The 20,000-nt window shown below is 60.8% G+C and overlaps 1 protein-coding gene across 7 annotated transcripts in view; it reads left to right on the plus strand.

The window, feature by feature from the left end:
* Window positions 1–20,000, plus strand: part of COBL (cordon-bleu WH2 repeat protein) — a 166,795-nt gene that overhangs the window by 139,499 nt on the left and 7,296 nt on the right. For all 7 annotated transcript variants that reach the window (XM_066240472.1, XM_066240477.1, XM_066240474.1 and 4 more), the window contains 5 exons: window positions 2,738–3,053; window positions 14,644–14,744; window positions 15,490–17,366; window positions 18,290–18,409; window positions 19,090–19,347. In XM_066240472.1, the coding sequence (XP_066096569.1) occupies window positions 2,738–3,053; window positions 14,644–14,744; window positions 15,490–17,366; window positions 18,290–18,409; window positions 19,090–19,347 (2,672 nt within the window). The remainder of the gene's footprint in view (window positions 1–2,737; window positions 3,054–14,643; window positions 14,745–15,489; window positions 17,367–18,289; window positions 18,410–19,089; window positions 19,348–20,000) is intronic.

Consider the following 20,000-nt stretch of genomic DNA (forward strand, 5'->3'; position numbering starts at 1 on the left):
GCCCCAGCCCCGGGCCCAGGGCCACGGGCGGGCCCGCACGGTTCCCCTGTCCAGTGGGAACAAGGACTGCATCCCCAGCTCTAGGTGGGGTTACCGAGGGGAAACGGGGCGCTCGCCTGGCTGAGAGGGGGCTCTGGTGGTCGCTCTCTCCGCTGTGAGTTTATAAAATGGTTTAGAACATGCACACTGAAGATCGACGCCTCCCCCCTTGCTGGCTGAGGGTTTGAAGTTTGCTTAATTTAGAGCAGTGCCTCTCCACCTTTATTTTACTTTATTTTAGCCTCTAAACCTCTGAGCGATAGAAAGCCAGCCCAGACAAGCATTCTCAACGTTAAAACTGGACTGCAAGCGGAGGGAGGGGGCTTAGGACCCCGAAGCCGTCGCCACCACCACAGCCAATTGCCATGCGTGCGTTCTGAGTTTGCAGCAGGGGTGTGAGCTGGGAACACCACTGGCTTGCAGGGGACCCTCAAGTCCCCAAGGGGCCGGCTGAGAGTCCTGTGTCACCCCTGCGTCCTGATGCTGGAGGTGCGGAAGGGCCAGCGCCTCCCTCTGACCCGCCGGGCCCCTCAGCCCGTGCAGACGCCCCTATGGGGGGCACGACCCTGAGTCACGGACGGTCTCCCTCTGTGTGCGCGCCTGTCTCTTCCTGAACTGTGAGCCACCAGAGAGCTGAGGCTCTTGGGTTGAGGATCTGTGTCCTCGGACTCAGTCACGGGGCCCTTCCCGGCTGGCTCCCACCTGGCCGTGGAGACAGCCAGGGTCACGGCGCTGTGGACTGGAACCTCATTCCGTCCTTGCCGCAGTCCTGCGGGCCGGATACCAGCCCCGCTCCCAGACGAAACAGAGACAGAGTGTGCAGACACCTGCCCCGGGCAGACATCTGCCGCTGTGCGGGGATTCGAGTCCCAAGTCCCTGTGACCCGAAACCACGATGCTCATTCACAGCACAGGGAAGAAGACGTGTTCCTTTAATTGACCTACTTGTTCAGTCACAGTAACGGGGGGGGGGGGGATGCAGGGTCCCTCGGCCATCTGGGCTGCTGTGGACGGTGCTGCACGGGGCCCTCAAGCTGGCGTCTCAGGGCCGCGTCACGGGCCGCGGGACAGAGCCGGCCGGCCACCGTCCGAGGTGTGACGGCTTCTCAGCACACCATTGTCCGGAGAGGGTCGGCTGTACGAAGTCGTGGGCAGGATTCCTTCCCCGCGTTCGCCCTCTAATTAAGAGCCTCGCAACAAAAGCCAGGAAGGAAGCCGGGAGAAAGAGGTCATTGTTGGGAGGCATTCACTGCGTTGGGAGCCACTGCCTTGTGCCTGTGGGCCTCTCTGAACAGGCCCCCTTTGTGTCCTCGTCCTCACTCTCGGGCGCTTCTGGGAGATGTCTCTTTCTGAAATGTCTGTCCTGTGCTTGCTTTCATTCTTGGCGGTCGCGACTGCACCAGCACCAGCAGGGACGTCCCTCCCTGGCGCTCTTTTGTTGTTGCTCAATGAGCATCACTCGCCCGCCAATCAGGTAAAAAATGACGGCGGTGTGGGGTGTGATTAACGATGCCACGTGGCCGATGTCACTGGACTGTCCGCACACAGTTACGTGGAATGTGCCCTCGGCACAGGCCTGGCCCGTGTCCACGCTCAGCGTGTCCTCAAATATCAGAGAGACGGCTTTCCAACCAAGTGCACCGAAGCCACAGCGCTGTGCAGACCCCGTTCCTGGACCCACTGCCACACATGGCGCTGGCTCAGAGCACACATGTCTCGCTGTGGCGAAGTCTAAACTCTGTTTCTACATTAAATTTTAAAACATCAGCTCAGGTGTCGAGCTGGCTCAGGGTTGCGGACACCCTCCTCCCAAACGCCAGCCAAGTTGGTGAGAGGTTTCTCCCCGGCCCCGCCCACTCCGCAGAGATCTCGTGAAGCCTCACAGCTCAGGAAGAAAGAGCGCTTCGCTCTGCTTAATGTCTCTCCAAAGAGCTCGAGAGGTGTGCCAGGTGGCTGCAGAGCCTGCATCGTGAGTGCCACCAGGGAGGGAACCGGGGCTTTGATGGTGAGGTGCAGCGCAGAGCCCGTTGACTGTCGGCTGCAGGGAGCCCCTCGGAGCGCCGGGGCCACCTGCCGCCAGCCCAGAGGACCCCCTGTCCTGATGCTCTCTCGTGTGACTTGAAGGCTCTCTCCCGAGATCCTCCCCGACATAAACAGGAACTTCCCGTCTCACCTGTAAAAATGGAGGGACGATAGGACGCTGATGAAGACAGTCTCATACTGTTTTCCAGGTCAGACCTCAGAGGTCCCTGGGGAATATTTGTCACAAAGTCGCCAACAGTATTATTTGTTTCTAAATGGGTTAAGATCCTTTACAATTCTAATTAAAAACAAAAACAAAAAAACTCACTTTAAAACGACTCTAATTAAACCCGTGGTCGGCCTGGAAACCAATGTCTTCTCCAAGTCATCGGTCTGAATTGTTCGGTGTGTGCCCACGGTCCTTGTACAGGATCGCGGGTCAAAAGGCCGATTCAGATAGGGCGATTCTCGGGGGGGGGGGGGATGTTGCCCTCAGTCACACACACATGTGCTTACGGCTCCTCCGCAGGTTGAAGTGTTTCTGGAGGTAGTGTGAAGTCCTTATTTACTTCCCAACTTCCAAACCTCCGAGGAGCCGGGCTGGCCGGTGGGGCGTGTGCCGGGTGGCGTAGGGACCGGGGTGCTGTCTGACGTGTCCCCACCATGTTTTGTGCAGTGAGCCTGCCCCTGGGGCCCGGCAGCCCCTGCGGCACGGACGGGGTCCCGCAGCTGCCCTCGGAGGCCGAGGAGACCGTGTCCGTGGGCAGCTGTTTTGCGTCGGAAGACACAACGGAGGACTCGGGGGTGGTGAGCTCCCCCTCAGACATCATCTCCCTGGACTCCCAACACGACAGCACGAAATCCAAAGATAAGTGGGCCACCGATCAGGAGGACTGCAGCGACCAGGACCTGGTTGGCACCCCGGAACTGGGTCCCCCAAAGAACCCTGCATGGGAGAGAGACGGCTCCGGACACGGGCACTGGCGTTCGAGGTGAGTCACGGGGCAGCTGGGAGAGGGAGGTCCCCACCTGGTCTCGGGGAGAGAGGGCATTGGCCACGGTGACCCAGCCAAGACTCACTGAGAGTCCGTTCCCTTTGAGGCACCCCCCACAGTCCCCACCGCTGATTGGGAGGGAGGGAGGGGTTCTGATACATGACCACATCTGCCTGTCTTCCTAGATGTCCCTTGCAAGTCATACAGAGTGATGTCTGGTTCGCTCTGGCCCTTGTATAAGTGGTACCATCCTCTCCGTGTGCTCCGTCACCCGACGTCCCGTTTCCGAGGTTTCTCCAGGACGATACAGGTGTCATTAGGGCACTTACGTTTCCCCCCCCTTTTTTTTTTTTATAAAATGCATAGACACGTAGCTTGTCCAGGTTTCCACCACTGGACACAGCGAGCAAGCTGTCCATGCGTCTCTGTGGACACACAGAGCGTTTTCTAGGAGAGAAATGATTGGACTCTCAGAAAAACCTGTTCTCAGCTTGATGGATTTGGGACAATTCGCTCTCCAAAGGGATGGTCTGGCGTGCCCGCCCTGCGGGGGTCGCTCCACGTCTGCACCGACACGCGGGGGTCGGAGAGGGCTCAGGTGTGCCGGGCGTGGAGGCCTCAGAGACGGCTCAGGTGTGCCGGGCGTGGAGGCGTCGGAGACAGCTCAGGTGTGCCGGGCGTGGAGGCCTCAGAGACGGCTCAGGTGTGCCGGGCGTGGAGGCGTCGGAGACGGCTCAGGTGTGTGCCGGGCGTGGAGGCGTCGGAGACGGCTCAGGTGTGTGCTGGGCGTGGAGGCGTCGGAGACGGCTCAGGTGTGCCGGGCGTGGAGGCGTCGGAGACGGCTCAGGTGTGTGCTGGGCGTGGAGGTGTCGGAGACGGCTCAGGTGTGCCGGGCGTGGAGGCGTCGGAGACGGCTCAGGTGTGTGCTGGGCGTGGAGGTGTCGGAGACGGCTCAGGTGTGTGCTGGGCGTGGAGGTGTCAGAGACGGCTCAGGTGTGCCGGGCGTGGAGGCGTCGGAGACGGCTCAGGTGTGTGCTGGGCGTGGAGGTGTCGGAGACGGCTCAGGTGTGTGCTGGGCGTGGAGGTGTCGGAGACGGCTCAGGTGTGCCGGGCGTGGAGGTGTCGGCGGGCACTTCCTGTGGCTTTCGTCTATAATTCTCTGCGCTGTAAGAACGAGCAGCGAGTCCCAGGGGGGTTAGCGGTTTGGTTTTCTTCTCTGAGTTGCCTTTTCATAGACGTGAACGTTTTGTTTTTTTTTAATTGTGATGTTATTTTTAAAAGCAATCGATCTTTGCCGATGATATACACACAGAGAGTCTCTAAGCTTGTGGCTGGAATGCAGCTTTGGTGTGCTAGTGAGTATCGCGTAAGAGTGGCTGTTTAAGTTCAGTGTTGTTGGATTCGTTCTTCTTCCCCCTGCCCATGGATGGTGTCTGCATATTTAAGGGACCTTTCTCATGCCCTCAGGGACTAAAGAGTGTCTGAATTTCTTGTAGAAGTTGAGTGCTGCTTTCTCACATTTGGGCTGCTGGTGACCTGGGGGTTTTATTTTAAGGTGTGACGTAAAAAAGAACTTTATTTTCTCCCACTGACACTTCGTTCCACTTTGGTCATACGTCCCGTTTTCCTGTACGCGCCTGTCCGGTGCGGGTTCACTTTTCCGTGATTCTTCCTCGTTGATCCCTCTCGGCCCCAGACCCACCCTGTCCTAATTCCCTTTATAATTCTTGTAGGAAGAGCACGTTAGTTCTCTGTCTCCCATCAACTTTTTTTTTTTTTCACCTTTTAGGTCATTTTTTTTTTTTTTTTTTTTTGTATTTTTCTGAAGCTGGAAACGGGGAGAGAGAGTCAGACAGACTCCCGCATGCGCTCGACCGGGATCCACCCGGCACGCCCACCAGGGGTGATGCTCTGCCCACCAGGGGGCGATGCTCTGCCCCTCCAGGGCGTCGCTCTGCCGAGACCAGAGCCACTCCAGCGCCTGGGGCAGAGGCCAAGGAGCCATCCCCAGCGCCCGGGCCATCTTTGCTCCAATGGAGCCTCGCTGCGGGAGGGGAAGAGAGAGACAGAGAGGAAGGAGAGGGGGGTAGAGAAGCAAATGGGCACTTCTCCTGTGTGCCCTGGCCAGAAATCGAACCCGGGTCCCCCGCACGCCAGGCCGACGCTCTACTACTGAGCCAACCGGCCAGGGCCCCTTTTAGGTCATTTTTAGGGCCAATCACAAACATCACGTAAAAAAAAAGGGGGGGGCATTTGTGGAAATACAGTGGAATGATTTTTTTTTAAAGAAATTCACAAGTCGCTCACCAAAATGAATGAAAGCCGTGGACCTTTCTGTGTTCTGCCCCAGCTCTGCTCACACGCACGCCAGCGTTCGTGTGGTTAATGTCACTGCCACATCCCTGACGCTGTAGCTTGACTTGTTTTCACTGAACGGTTTTCCGCCCGTAATTCTCCGTTGTGTTCAATACACTGTGGTGATTTTGGGGTCTAGCTCTTCAGTCTGAAAGGCGATTCCAAGGACAAGGCCGTATGTCATTAGATGGGGCATGAGAAGGCAGGAGTTGGCCCATTCCTCGTCCACACCTGCACGAAATGCGTCCGGCCGAGGAGGACCTGTGTGCTCTTTGCCTCTATAAGTGTGGGGAGAGGTTACGGTGCTTCCTTCTCGGCCCACTGAACTTCAATAAAAGCCGGTTTCTAAATAAAAGCCGGTTTCTACGTGATCTCCAGGCCCTCTCAGTTAGTTTGCCCAGGGAGGGGGCGGGCTTGCACCCACCAGACCCCACGTCGGAAACGAAGCTGACGTTTGTACCCCTGTGCCCTGGGGGGGGTGCTCCAAGAGTGACAGTTTGCTTTGCTGGTGGTGGCCCTGATGTACAGTGTGACTGCTTTCTGTCCCCACATGACCGGGCTCAGGATGAAGTCTTTGGAAGCTGATGCTTTGTCCAGCGAGGGCGCCGGGCGTGGTTTTCTGGCCTCATCTCAGGTGCCACTGAATTTGAGTATAGCCTGGGGGACAGGGAGGGGCTTTGGACCCTGTCCGGTCCACCGTGGAATCCCATCGACACTCAGGAGGTGTCTGGCTCTCCAGAGCCCGTCTAACTCTGACGAGTGTTGTGTTTTGCTTATGGACGCCCAGGTAACGCCTCCCACCCGCCAGGGGTCCGCCAGCCTGTGGACTCTCGATGCACCTGGCCCAGGACAGGCTGCCCGCCCATCAGTAAGCTCCGTTGTCCACATGACTGTCGTTACTTAGGAAACGGAGCACCGTGAATGTTTGTGACAGGCCCCTTCCCTTCTCTGGGTCATATGTCCATCCACACGCGTGATCTTCAGTCAAGTTCAGGATGACAGAAAGGCAGAGAACCTCCGGTGTACGTAGGGGCTGGCGGATTCAGCGGTCACAGAGCACGTTGCAAAGGGCACCTGTTCTCTAAGGAGCCTCCTCCTTCCAGCTGTCCCAGGCATGCGCTCTGCAGGGCATGAAAGGGTCCCAGGCCTGTCCTCCGTCCCCTTATTGTCTAGCTGTGACCTTCCCTGTGATGTAACTCTGGATGATATATCTCTTCACAAGTTAACTCTGCAGCAAAGCGGCCTGTTGAAATGTCCCCCTCTGTCCTGCTGCTTACTGGTCATTAGACTGATGCCCCATGAAGCTCTATTTAGGAAGCGCTGTTCCGTGTCATCGACCTTCCTCCATGGTCACAGTGAGCATCTCAGCCATGTGGAGAGCAAGAGAGAGAGAGAACACCCCACTCTCTATGACTAAGTGCGTTCCAGACATGTGTCCTGTGGTCCTGTCCGCAGCACGGGGCGGTGAAGCCGGCACGAGCCGGGATGGGGCTGGCCTGACGCCGGGAGCTGTCCAGTCCTGGCCTGGGAGCTGTCCAGTTCTGGCCTGGAAAGCGAGTCTGCACAGCTTCAGGCGCCCCTCAGTGAAGCAGGCCAGTTGCAGGTGTCCGGACTGGCCAGCGGTTAAGTTCGGTGCTCGGGGTGTCGGCAGCCCCGAATCAAGCTGACCTGGTGTGAGAGCGGAACCTACCATTGCTGACGGAGGTGTGGCCTTGACCCTGAGCCCTGGGCAGAAGACCTTGTCAAAACCCTGCACAGCGACAGCCCCGTCCGTGTTCAGGGGACAGCAGCAGTGACAGAGAGAAACAGTGATGACATCCGCAGTCCCAGGCAAGGCCAGGCAGGGCAGAATGACAGTGCTTCTCTTCGTGTGCCCTGAAGTGTGTGCACAAGATCATGCCCGCCCGCCCAGCAGAGGGGGACAGGACCACAGTCCCCGGTGCCTGCCTGCCGCCGGTCCCAGCCTTAGCCTGGCTCTGCCCTGCGTGCTTGACAGACCTGCTCTCTGCAGCTCATCCTGAGATGGCCCTTTGTGTTCCCAGAAGACCTGTTCTTCCCGCGTGGAGAAGGTGATGCTCCCAAGCCTGGCTGTGACCATGAGCCCCCTCCGTCCTCTGCACGCCAGGCCTGAGAAGCTCGGGCAGAGCAGAAGTTACTCTTTGCCAGGACAGGGGCCAAGTTCCCCGTTCCTGTTTGTTCCCTGCAGGTGGCTCAGGGAAGGGCTCCTCCCTTCGTCTGGGCGGCTGCCCTGTCGTTGGCAGCGTTGGCTGGGCTCCCTTGTTGGAATGCCATGTGGGGAGGTGGGGGGGAAGTGGGTTAGGTGGGTTTCCGGCTCTGTTTCTGAGCAGCGGGGCCTCCCGGAAGTCTCCAGGTACCAGGCACCTCCCTGCTTTGCCCTCTGCTGCCCCCCTCTGCCTGGACGCCCCTAACGGTCCTTCTCAGCCCCGCTTGTCAGTGAGTGGGCATAGGACGACTGGGAAGTGAGACTATGTTTCCCAGAGGGTTGATGGACCAAGACCCATAACAGGTCTCTAGGGGTGAGGCTGGGGCAGATCTCATTCCGGGGGCATCACCAACCTGGGACTTTGTAACTGGGTCATTTGGAAACATGTTACTGTATACACCCTCAGAACCCCCAGAACTTTGTAAGTATATAAACTTACTTTCGAAACATTTTATACCATCCGGGGCCCGGAAACTTTGTAACAAGAGGAACTTTGCACCCATGGGGACATTTAGAAACATTTGAACATCTTCTAAGACCCTGAAACTTTGTAACTACAGTTACAAAGGAACGTTTAAAAAATCATTTAAGACCCGGGAGAGCTAAGCTGTCAGGACAGGAGCCGCTAAGCTAGCCGCCTTTGGCTGGGAGCCCCGGCCCAGCGGATGACTAAAGTGAGATGCTCTATAAGTATAAATCATGCTCCAAATTGGACCTGGGGGGGAAAGAAAATAATAAGTGATTTTATAGTAATTACATGTAGAAATGATTAGAATAATTTAGGTTAAAGCATACTAATTAAAGTTGAATAAGGTATTTAATTAAAATCAATCTCACTCTTTACCTTTTTTAATGTGACTACAAGAAGATCCAAGATTACCCTGGGGGCTCATATTACGTCCCCAGCAGGCACGCAGTTCCAGAACGCGGGAGCTTTGCGAGCGCAGGCGCGCATTTGTTAGTCGAATGGGCCGGCTAGGTGTCTCAGACTATCGGCAGCTGTGTGTTTCCCAGGGTCCTGCCTTTAGTTTATCAACTCGTTGTTTCGAAATCTTCTGGGTTGCTTTGGTTGTCATTTGCAAATTGTATTGCCACCTGAAGGGGACGTGGTTTTTCCCCTCCAAGTCTCTCTCTTTCTCTCTTCCCCCCCCTCATAATTTTTGCCTTTGGCTAAATTAAACTTTGCTAGCCACGTCAAATAGAAAAATGACCAAATGTGCTAGAATAGGTCGTATTTAGCCCAGGATATTTTTTTCTTATATAAAATGAAAAAGCACTATTTTTCCTGGCACTGATGTGATCTAACTCCCCGTAGTTCTGGTTTGCAAGTGAGTGTTGAGGCTGGGAGGCGGGCACCCCCTGGGGCACCCACCCTGTGCTCCACATCCCCCTCACCCCGTCTCCTGCCCCACTGGGAGCAAACCCACCAAAGCAGTTCCATTTCAGGGCAGACTCTGGTTGGAAACTCAGCAGGGTGACCCTGTGTCCCTCATATTTGCCGCAGCCCTGTGGCCCGAATGTCACGGCGTTCTCTGCAGAGTCACACCCCGTGTGAGAAAATGCCACTGGCCGTGTTTATTCAACATGGACAGCCTGGAATCAAAAACGTCTGGGCTCCGTTTGTTCTTTATTTTCTTGGTCTGAAGCCAAAACACACTGTCAATAAGAAACATATCTCAGGACCGGGGCGTGTGTTGGGGCTGGGGTGGGATGCCCAAGCAGAGCATCTGTGTGATTGCTTCGAGCAGAGAGGAGGCTGGCGGGTTCCCTGGCTGGATGGCACGGCTCGTTAGAGGACAGGCCCCGTTGCAAAGATTGCCAAAGGTGTCTGGTTTGACCCCCGGTCAGGGCAGGGCACAGACAGAAACAGATCGATGTTTCTGTCTCTCTGTGTCTCTCCTTCTCTCTAAAATTGATTATTTATCAATTTTTTCAAATATTAAATAGGTCTACCGGAAAGTTCTGTCCGTTTTTTGGAATAAAACAAAATATAAATTCTTCTGACTTCATTCATGTGGCACCCATCTTGAATATTTCCACACCCATCCTATCTTCCGAATATGGTCCGAAATGGTTTGCTGAGCTGAATTAAGCCTTTCTGCGATCTCCGATGTTGTCAGAAAAGGATCTTGCTCCAACATGATCTTAACAACATCGTCATCGATCAAAGATGGTCACCCAGAACATGGCTTATCAGAAAGGTCAAAATCACCCGTTTTGAATTTTTCGAACCTGTCAGAAATTGTACCTTCACCAAACACTTTCAATAAATTTCTACATGCTTCTGTAGCATTTCTCCCTTGTTGAAATTCATAAAAATATAGTGGCGTAAATGAACTTTATCAGTAGCCATGGGTACACTATCGCTTCACACATAAGACTAACGTGAATCAACTTTGTTTTAGTTAATTTGCTATGTCAGTATGTATACATTAAGTGATAAAAAATAGAGAGGCACACATGCACCAAATAAACGTGCTTATGTGTTGAAACTTGTGATAGAAACGGACAGAACTTTCCGGTAGACCTTATATATATATACACATAGAAAATAAATTATAAAAAGAGTCTGGTGCTCCCTGCCAGCTCCCCGCTCTTCGGGGACTCGAGGTTGGGCTTGCTGCCTTGTCCACAGCCTGCTGCCCTCCCAGCCCAGGGACAGGGTGCTTCACTCTGGTTTTTACAGGGACACAGAGGGAGTTATCACCCTTGGGAGAAGCTGATGGCGATGGGCAAAGAAAGAGAAGCAAATATCGCTAGAGCTCTCCTTTTTTTTTTTTTTTTTTTTTTTTTTTGTATTTTTCTGAAGCTGGAAACGGGGAGAGACAGTCAGACAGACTCCCGCATGCGCCTGACCGGGATCCACCCGGCACGCCCACCAGGGGCGACGCTCTGCCCACCAGGGGGTGATGCTCTGCCCCTCTGGGGCGCCGTCCTGCCGCGACCAGAGCCACTCTAGCGCCTGGGGCAGAGGCCACAGAGCCATCCCCAGTGCCCGGGCCATCTTTGCTCCAATGGAGCCTCGGCTGCGGGAGGGGAAGAGAGAGACAGAGAGGAAGGAGAAGAGGAGGGGTGGAGAAGCAGATGGGCGCTTCTCCTATGTGCCCTGGCCGGGAATCGAACCCGGGTCCCCCGCATGCCAGGCCGACGCTCTACCACTGAGCCAACCGGCAAGGGTCTCGGTGGCTGTCTCGATGGCTGTCCCTCCCTGGTCCAGGGACGTCTGTTATTTATGTCACCACAGTCGTCATATAAAACACAGCTGACCCTTAACAACGCCCGAGAGGGTGAGGGGTGCGAACCCCCATGCAGTCGAAAACCTGAGAATAACTCTCAACCCCTCAAACAAACTCTTCATTGTTCCTTGGCATCTGCGGGGCAGGGGGGGTCTTGTTTCTGAATGTACACACACACCCCCGCCGCCTGCAGACACCAAAGTCCAAGGGCACCCAGGTCTCTAACACGGCAGGGACCAGTCCAGCAGCCGGCCCTCCACGTCCGAGGACTCCCAGTGGCAAGTCGGACGCACCGGTTTGGATGAATCCGCGGATTCGAGGCCTGGGCGTACGATGGGCCACCGGTGGATATATTGACAGAATTCGGCTTAAAAGTAGGTCCACGCCCTTAAGTCCCGTGTTGTTCGGGGTCCCCCGTGGACGTCTTGATTTCCACCCTGACCGGGTTCCGCGCCTTGGAAATCGACGCGCGGTCTTCCCGCTCCCTCCCCGCCGCCCGTCCATCGGAGACCTTCCCGCTCCCTCCCCGCCGCCCGTCCATCGGAGACCTTCCCGCTCCCTCCCCGCCGCCCGTCCATCGGAGACCTTCCCGCTCCCTCCCCGCCGCCCGTCCATCGGAGACCTTCCCGCTCCCTCCCCGCCGCCCGTCCATCGGAGACCTTCCCGCTCCCTCCCCGCCGCCCGTCCATCCGGAGACCTTCCCGCTCCCTCCCCGCCGCCCGTCCATCCGGAGACCTTCCCGCTCCCTCCCCGCCGCCCGTCCATCCGGAGACCTTCCCGCTCCCTCCCCGCCGCCCGTCCATCCGGAGACCTTCCCGCTCCCTCCCCGCCGCCCGTCCACCCGGAGACCTTCCCGCTCCCTCCCCGCCGCCCGTCCATCCGGAGACCTTCCCGCTCCCTCCCCGCCGCCCGTCCATCGGAGACCTTCCCGCTCCCTCCCCGCCGCCCGTCCATCGGAGACCTTCCCGCTCCCTCCCCGCCGCCCGTCCATCCGGAGACCTCCCCGCCGCCCGTCCATCCGGAGACCTTCCCGCTCCCTCCCCGCCGCCCGTCCATCCGGAGACCTTCCCGCTCCCTCCCCGCCGCCCGTCCATCCGGAGACCTTCCCGCTCCCTCCCCGCCGCCCGTCCATCCGGAGACCTTCCCGCTCCCTCCCCGCCGCCCGTCCATCCGAGACCTTCCCGCTCCCTCCCCGCCGCCCGTCCATCCGGAGACCTTCCCGCTCCCTCCCCGCCGCCCGTCCATCGGAGACCTTCCCGCTCCCTCCCCGCCGCCCGTCCATCGGAGACCTTCCCGCTCCCTCCCCGCCGCCCGTCCATCGGAGACCTTCCCGCTCCCTCCCCGCCGCCCGTCCATCCGGAGACCTTCCCGCGCCCTCCCCGCCGCCCGTCCATCCGGAGACCGTCCCGCTCCCTCCCCGCCGCCCGTCCATCCGGAGACCTTCCCGCTCCCTCCCCGCCGCCCGTCCATCCGGAGACCTTCCCGCTCCCTCCCCGCCGCCCGTCCATCGGAGACCTTCCCGCTCCCTCCCCGCCGCCCGTCCATCGGAGACTTTCCCGCTCCCTCCCCGCCGCCCGTCCATCGGAGACCTTCCCGCTCCCTCCCCGCCGCCCGTCCATCGGAGACCTTCCCGCTCCCTCCCCGCCGCCCGTCCATCCGGAGACCTTCCCGCTCCCTCCCCGCCGCCCGTCCATCCGGAGACCTTCCCGCTCCCTCCCCGCCGCCCGTCCATCCGGAGACCTTCCCGCGGACACAACGAACGAGCAGGGTTGGCTCCGCGGGTCCCTCCTGTCGGATTGTTTTCCGGACGGACGGACGGCGAGGGGTCAAACGGAGACAGGCTAACGAGCCGGCGTCCTTCCGGGCGAAGGCGGTCTCTTCCTTCCCCGGGGGGGGGGATCTCCGCCTTGCGTCCTCGTCAGAAAAGCCGTCACAGCTGGAGGGTCTCTGAGTCGCTGCGTTCCCCCCGGGCCCCCCCTGACTTCTTGTCCCCGGCTGAAGAGGGACGGGACGGTGGCCTCTGTGGGACTTTCATCTGAAATTCTTGGCTAATTTGGATGACTCTTCTCCCGTTCTCACCGAGCGACGTGAGTTTGGCAGGCTTGGGAGTCGAGACGGATACGTAAAAGGCGTTGAAATAATTAAAGTCCGAGGCGGAAGCAACAGGGGAGACAGTCCGTGCTCCCGGCGGTCCTTGTTCATGGGTCCGCGGGCACAGACATCTCCACTGGCCCCGTGGTCCGGCTTGTCAGGTGGCCATTCGCTGAGAGGGGTCCGGAAGCCGCTCTCTGGCTCCTGGAAGGACACGGCCCCCACGTAAGAAAGGCTCGTCGCTCGGAGGACACGCTTTGCTACATCGAGGGCTGTGCAGAGCGTGTTTCCTGCATCATCATCTGGGCCCCATGAGCAGTGCTGGAAACTGGGCCTCCACTCTCCCAGCCGGCAGCGAAGACGTCCGGCTTTCCCTGATGCTGACAGCTGCAAGCATCCACGTCTCCTTCCCTGCACGGCAGGAACCTGGAGACACTTGCTCTGGTAGAGACCGCGGCCTGGTGGCTCTGGTACCGGCTGTCTCGTGGGTCCGGCTGCCCCAGTGATACGAACAGGGCGAGGTTGGCTCTTCTGGGCAGGTGGGCTGACATCTTCCTGGACGCCCAGGTGGCAGGGTCCGTGTTGCGCCCTGCACACCAGACCTGGCTGGTCCTCGCCCAGACTTAAGAGTCCGTGAGACCTTGGGCAGGTCTGTGTGTCTCCCGAGACAGGGTGCTCCCTGTGGAAAGGCAGTAATGACACCCTCAGCCTCACAACACGCTGGTGAGGATGGTGATAAGATAATCTGTGCAAAAGAGCTCATCCGGTCCGGAGCTGGGCACAGGGAGGTGGCGAGTGACTCGGGGACGCCAGGGACCTGTGCTGGTCCTGTCGGGTCTGGGAGGGGCCCCGGTGGGGGGGCAGGGGTGGGAGCTGTGGCTGTGATCACTGCTGGTACGGTTGTTACCATCTTCATTTTTATACTTTCTGGAGAAGAGCCCAGGAAGTGTGGCTCTGTGGGTAACATGCTCTGGCCCTCCAAGTCCTTGTCCACTCTGTCACCGGCCCAGGGTGTGAATTAAAACAAAGTAAGGATGGAAAGGGACATATTGAGCCACATGTCACCCTACCGGGAGGAGCACAGGTGGAGGTTGTGAGCCTGGCAACACCTCCGTGCCCGAGCCTGCAGTCCCCACCCCCAGAGGCTTCAGGGACCCCAGGCAGCCTCCCCGGGGCTCAGGAGCCACCTGGCTGTACCGGGCCAGTGGGTGAGAAGGTCCAGCCCCTGGCTGCCACCACATGCGTTTGCAAACTTATCCTCCAGACGGCCTCACTCCTTATTGCCATCTGGGGTAGGTGCCAGGCGCAGTGACTGCTGCATATCACACACAGACAAATCCTGCCCGCAGATCGGCACGTCTGCAGGGGTGGTGCCCAGTGGAGCGTAGACCTCGGGCTGCAGGGTGAATGGGAGCTGCGTGTGGCTTGGGAGCTGCTAACCCTTTGGGGTCACACACACCCCGCGCCCAGCGTGCATCACACACACACACACACACACAAGCGTGCCATCTGTGTCTCAGCAGCTGCAAGGACCACAGTGGTCCTGTGAGTGTGGTGGCACGGTGGGATCTTGAGCGTGAGTTGGCGCTGCCGGGGGTGTTGGGGGTGTTTCTAGAAAGGACCGACTGAGGTGAGTCATGTGAGAAACGAGCGCTCCTGCTCCCTCTCTGGTCCTCCCCAGAACTGAGAGAGCCGTGACCGCCTTGGACGAGGATGACAAAGAGCTGCTGGTGACCGGGCCGTCCGCGCGCGCCCCGGCCCACCCGGACGAGGACCAGGAAGGTAAGAAAGAGCTCCCCCCGCTCTGGGGCGGGGTTTCGGGCGGGCGGCAGGGACCCTGAGCACGTGTCCTCCGGCCACACCGCGTGTGAGAACTCTGCGAGCGGGGATCTGCCGCAGGAAGGGCCCTCCGGTCTGAAGACGTGGCCGGGCGGCTGAGCCCGCCGGGGAGCACCGCTCTGGGGCCGGTCCCTCGGGGGCGGCTGCGCAGCTGCCTGTCACCTGCTCTGAGTGGCACTGGTTGTGCGGTGAAAAGCGTCCCGTGCATATTAAGAAAGAAGAAGCCCCCCGGCGCCCAGAGGAGGGAGGGGGACGCTGGTGACCCAGAGGCACCCCTCCCCCGCGTCCTTACTCACCAGCAATGGAGGTCTCGGGCCACCGCTGCCCCGTGGACGTGTCTGGGCAGAACGCTCTGAGCCCGTGCCGATCACCTCGGGAGACAGCCAGGAAGTCTGGTTGGCCGAGCGGCTCGCCCCGAGTCAGCGGCCGTCGGTGTCCTGAGCCTGCCTGCGCGGCGCACGGCACCTGTGGGCGCTCGTCCCGGGTGCTCAGGACCCGGCCGTGCAGCAGGGCGTGTCGTCCGCCTGTCAGGCTGCTGCTGGTGAATGAGAGCGAGGTGGCGGTCAGTCCCAGCGGCCCCCTTCACGCTCTGCGCTGAGATGGGGCAGCCAGGGAGCTTGAGTGTCGAGACCCGTTTTTGTGTGACGAGCGGGACCCGTCTGTGACTCGCCTTTGTCCTTCTTTGCAGAAATGGACGACAGTTACGAAACCGACAGCAGCTCTCTCACCGGCTCCATCAACGGGGTGTCCGGTCACTGCGTGCCGGACGCCACGGTCCCCGGCGGGGACGCCGATGCCATCCCGGTGACGTTCATAGGCGAAGTTTTAGATGACCCCGTGGAGTCGGGCTTGTTTTCCAACAGGAACAACAACGCTGGCTCTTTTGACCGGGGGAGTCCAGGTGGTGGGCCGGCCCACCTGCCACCGGGCCCCACAAAGCCCCAGACACAGCAGGGACAGACGAGGGCGGAGGGGCCAGAGGTGACCGCTGCCCCCCACGGCGTTGGGAGAGAGATCGGGTCAGCCTTGTCCGACGCCTGTAGAGATGTGAATCCCGTCAGAGCGGAGCCCAGGGTGACTTCTGAGCGTCGCAGACATGACCAGAACGCTGAGGAGGTGGGCAGGGAGCAAGGCTCCGTGTCCAGGGGGAGGGCATGGGCCCCCGAGGCCGTGCGTCCTCAGCCCACGCAGGAGAAGGGAGGCAGCGAGAAGAAGGACGTCTCGGCCCCTCTGTCCTGGTATCAACAAGACCACAACCCAGGAGGGAGCTTCGGGCTGAAGTACGGCCTCACGACGTACAAAATCGTCCCCCCGAAGTCGGAGATGAGGTGTTACGACCGAGGGGTGTCGCTGTCCACGGGCGCCATCCGGATCGACGAGCTGGGGAACCTGGTGAACCCTCACCCGAACGGGGCCAGGACCACGGCACTGCCGCCGCCCGCCCTCGAGAAAGACGCGCAGCCCCCCGGGAGAGTCGGAGGACTGCGCAGGTCCAACTCCACGGAGAAACGCTCTGGCTGGCCCACGGGGAGCTCGGCCCGGAGGCCCCACACTCCCACCCCCGCCCCCACCACGCCGGCCGGGCCGCGAGCAGAGCCCGGCTCCCCTGACCCCACGGCGAGGGCGCCCCCGCAGCCGCCTGCCCCCCAGGGAGACGGGAGACGTCTGGAGGTGGGGGACAGCCAGCCGCCCGCGGTAGCCACTTGTCCCACGAAAGTGCCAGCAGCTCACACCCCCCAGGTCCTGTTTCTCAAGCCTCAGAGGAGAACATCCAGTCAGTACGTGGCCTCAGCCATTGCCAAGCGGATAGGACCCCCCCGAGCCCCCGCCGACCTGGCGAGGAGGCCCGGAGGTGCCCAGAGGCGCTGGGAGAGTGGAGAGCCAGAGCTGGGAGGACGGCCTCGTGCCCCCAAAGACGAGGCCACTCGCACCCTGGACCCAGAGCCACACGTACGCAAGGAGGAGGCGAAGTTGCCCTATGGTCACCCTCCCAGCACCAACGGGGAAGGGTCAGCAGTTGGAGCCCAGCCCAGGGGACAAGTCAGCAGCCCTCCCGGGAAGGTGTCTCCTCATGACCACTCTGCGGGCATCCACAGAGGTCCCTCCATCCCCCTGGTCACAGCGGTCCAGAGGGACCATGAGTCCATGGGACTGACCTGTGGTTTTGGTGAAAAGCAAAGTGTCAATCACCACTGGACAAGCTCAGCCTCGGGCCCCCAACGTGTGCCGGACAGCACCGAGACCCCGCCTCCTGGCTCGGGAGATGCTCAGGGTCCCGGCAGGTCCCTGGTGAACGGCTCCAGGTGGGTCCCCGTGCGCAGCGAGCCTGCGCCCTCTCCAAGAGCGTCCGGCGGGAACAGCCACCCCGTCCTCGGGCAGGAGGAGGAGCCTCGGGCCGTGTGCACGGACATCCAAGACGCCGACAGCAGTTTGCCGTCCAGCATCTTCGGGCCAAAGAAGAAATTCAGACCCGTCGTCCAGAGGCCAGCGCCCAAAGACACCTCCCTGCACAGCGCCCTGATGGAGGCCATCCACTCGGCCGGAGGCAGGGACCGGCTGCGGAAGGTGAGCACGCAGGTGCCTGTCCACAGGGCGTGGGCGCTCCTGGCCCTCCTGTCAGCTCAGGGGCCCTGGGGGGGGGTCGTGGCAGGGGGAGGGGGAGGGGGAGACGGAGGGGGAGACTCAGGGTCTAGTCTGAACCGGATCTCTGTCTCACTGCACACGGAGGTGCTGAGGAGAACCAGGAAAGGCAGGAACCGGATGGTGGGGGCGTGGCCGCCTGCTCTGGGGAAGGGGCCGCCAGTCCTCGTGCGGGCGGTGGAGGCAGGGGTGCGTCCTCCTCAGCTCGTCCCCGAACAGGGGAGGGAGTGACACAGACAGTCAGGCCAGGGTCCTCCCTGCCGGCCCTTCGTCAGTGACCGTGGGAGCATTGTGATGACACGTGTGCCTCCGCCTCACCGGGGCCTGTCCCGCCTTACGGATACTGTCGGATACTGTCGCGTTTCTTTGCTACACTGTATCCAGTGGTCCCTCCAGACTCAGAGATGAGGCGTCTCACTCTCCGTGGGCCCCATCGAGATTGACGAGCTAGGGAAGCTGGTGAGCTTGTTCCTCCGTTTTTTTAGATGAGGGAACTGAGGCATGGTGAGGTCCAGTGACCTGGCCCGAGGTCACACTCCCAGGTGGCAGGGACCCAGGACTGCCCTCCGGGTGTGCGGGGTGTAAAGCACACATCAGCCCCGGGAAGCCGGGAGCAATGACGGGAGGGACCCAACATAAGAAGCCGTCGCCTGAGGCCACCCCAAATGCCTGTCGGTCATCATGAAGTCCAAGGTCAATCCTGCGTCGTTCTTAGATAGGTATCGTGGGAGGGAAGGCTGCCTTCTGACAGGAGGGGCTGTGGCACTGACCCCATGGGCCTCAGCTGCTGTGTCCCCCCAGCCAGCCCCTCTCCAGCCCCTGAGTGGCATGTGTTGTTGATGTTCTAGACGGCAGAGCTCAGCGCGGAAGGAGGGCACAAGAAGCCGTCCTACACGGAGTCGGAGAGCGAGCACGCGGCCCTGCTGGCGGCCATCCGGGGGCACCGCGGCGCCTGCAGCCTGCGGAAGGTGAGAGGAGGGGGCCGGGGCCGCAGACTCAGGGCAGCCCTCGGTCTCTGAGCTGACGGTGAGCCAGCATCTGCAGCCCCCCACCACCACCCGGCCAGCACGGGGACAGGGCGGGGCGGGGGGCAGTCACTGCGTGGGTGGTGAGGGGCACCCAGGAAGCCTCCCTCCTTTCCTGCAGGCCTACGGGGCGGAGTGGGGGGGCACTGAGCATGTTGCACATTCCTGGAGGGGGCCCAGCATGGCTTCCGGGCGCAGACCACCCGGAGGTGACGCCCTGGCACTGGCCGGACCCGACCTCAGGAGCCACCATAGACCAGCGTGTAGGGTAGGGGTGAGAGGCTGGCCTCCAGCTTCCACAGCCAGGAGCCCAGGAGCAGTGTGGCGGGCACCTGCACGCCAAGTACCGGCTGTGGGTTCCTCCCTGTCGGTCAGGGTGGCGTGTGCGGCTCGCGCCCGTCACGTGCCAGGGCAGAGGCAATGAGGAGGCGTCAGAGAGGTGGGGCGGCCACCCTGCTCCGTGCCGTTGGTCGCTGGCCCCGGGGCAGCGTGGGGACAGCGTGGGGACAGCGTGGGGACAGGGAGCACACACACCGCCCGAGCTCAGTGCGGACGGGACACCAGGCCACGAGCTGCCCGCAGTCGGCACCCAGAACATTGTCCTGCTACTGTCTCTCTGCCAGGTGACCTCCTGTGCCTCCGAGGAGCTCCGTGGCTTCCGGGAGGCCGCGAGGTCCGGGCAGGGGCCCGAAGCCCTGGGGCCGGAAGACCTAGGCAGCCCGCCTGCCCTGCTGCCCCCAGCTCCCCCGGCCCCCCCGGCTCCTTCCACGTCCAGGACAGTGTCCAGGTCGAGCTCCGGCCCCCTGGACAGCCCGGTGGACGCCCGGCAGGCCCTGATGGACGCCATCCGCTCCGGCACAGGGGCCGCTAGGTTGAGAAAGGTGATGAGGGGTGGTGTGTGAGCATCGCTGGGGGGCGGGGAGGGCACGAGAGGGACGTGGAGGGATGCCACCCCCTGCAGGTAGGAGCCACAGGCCTGGGACAGCAGGGGGGGAGGGCGGGGAGACGGCCGTGCTGCGTGCTGCCCCACGCTGGCCGGAAGTGAAGGGCCGTGCACGCCCCCACCAGGTGGGACAGCCGGCCAGAGTCACTCCTGGGGACACACGGGTGGACGCTGGACACTGCTGACCCCTGAGCACGTCCCTGCCTCAGAAGCCCCGGCTCTGCCACTGAGGGAGATGACCCGTGGGGACCGAGAGCAGGACAGAGACCGAGAACATGGCGGAGGGGAATGACTGGGCTGGCCAGCTGAAGTCTGGTGGCAGGACAGCCTTTCCCGGGGCGCCCCGAGTCCTTGTCCTGGAGGAGGGGCGTCGTGGCCTGGCAGGAACGCAGTGTCCCCAATAGAGACGCGCCCCAGGCCGGGCAGGCACAGGGGATGGGGAGACCCTGGCTCAGAGAAGCGAGGGGAGTCCGGGAGGCCTGGGGACCCCTGAGCGTTCTGGGATGTGGCAGGGCCTGCAGACACGGGGGGGGGGACACCGGGTGCCACGGTCTCTCTCCTGGACGCAACAGCCAGGCATCGAAAGCGCTG

The sequence above is a fragment of the Saccopteryx bilineata genome, chromosome 7, assembly GCF_036850765.1.
Source record: "Saccopteryx bilineata isolate mSacBil1 chromosome 7, mSacBil1_pri_phased_curated, whole genome shotgun sequence".
NCBI lineage: Eukaryota > Metazoa > Chordata > Mammalia > Chiroptera > Emballonuridae > Saccopteryx > Saccopteryx bilineata.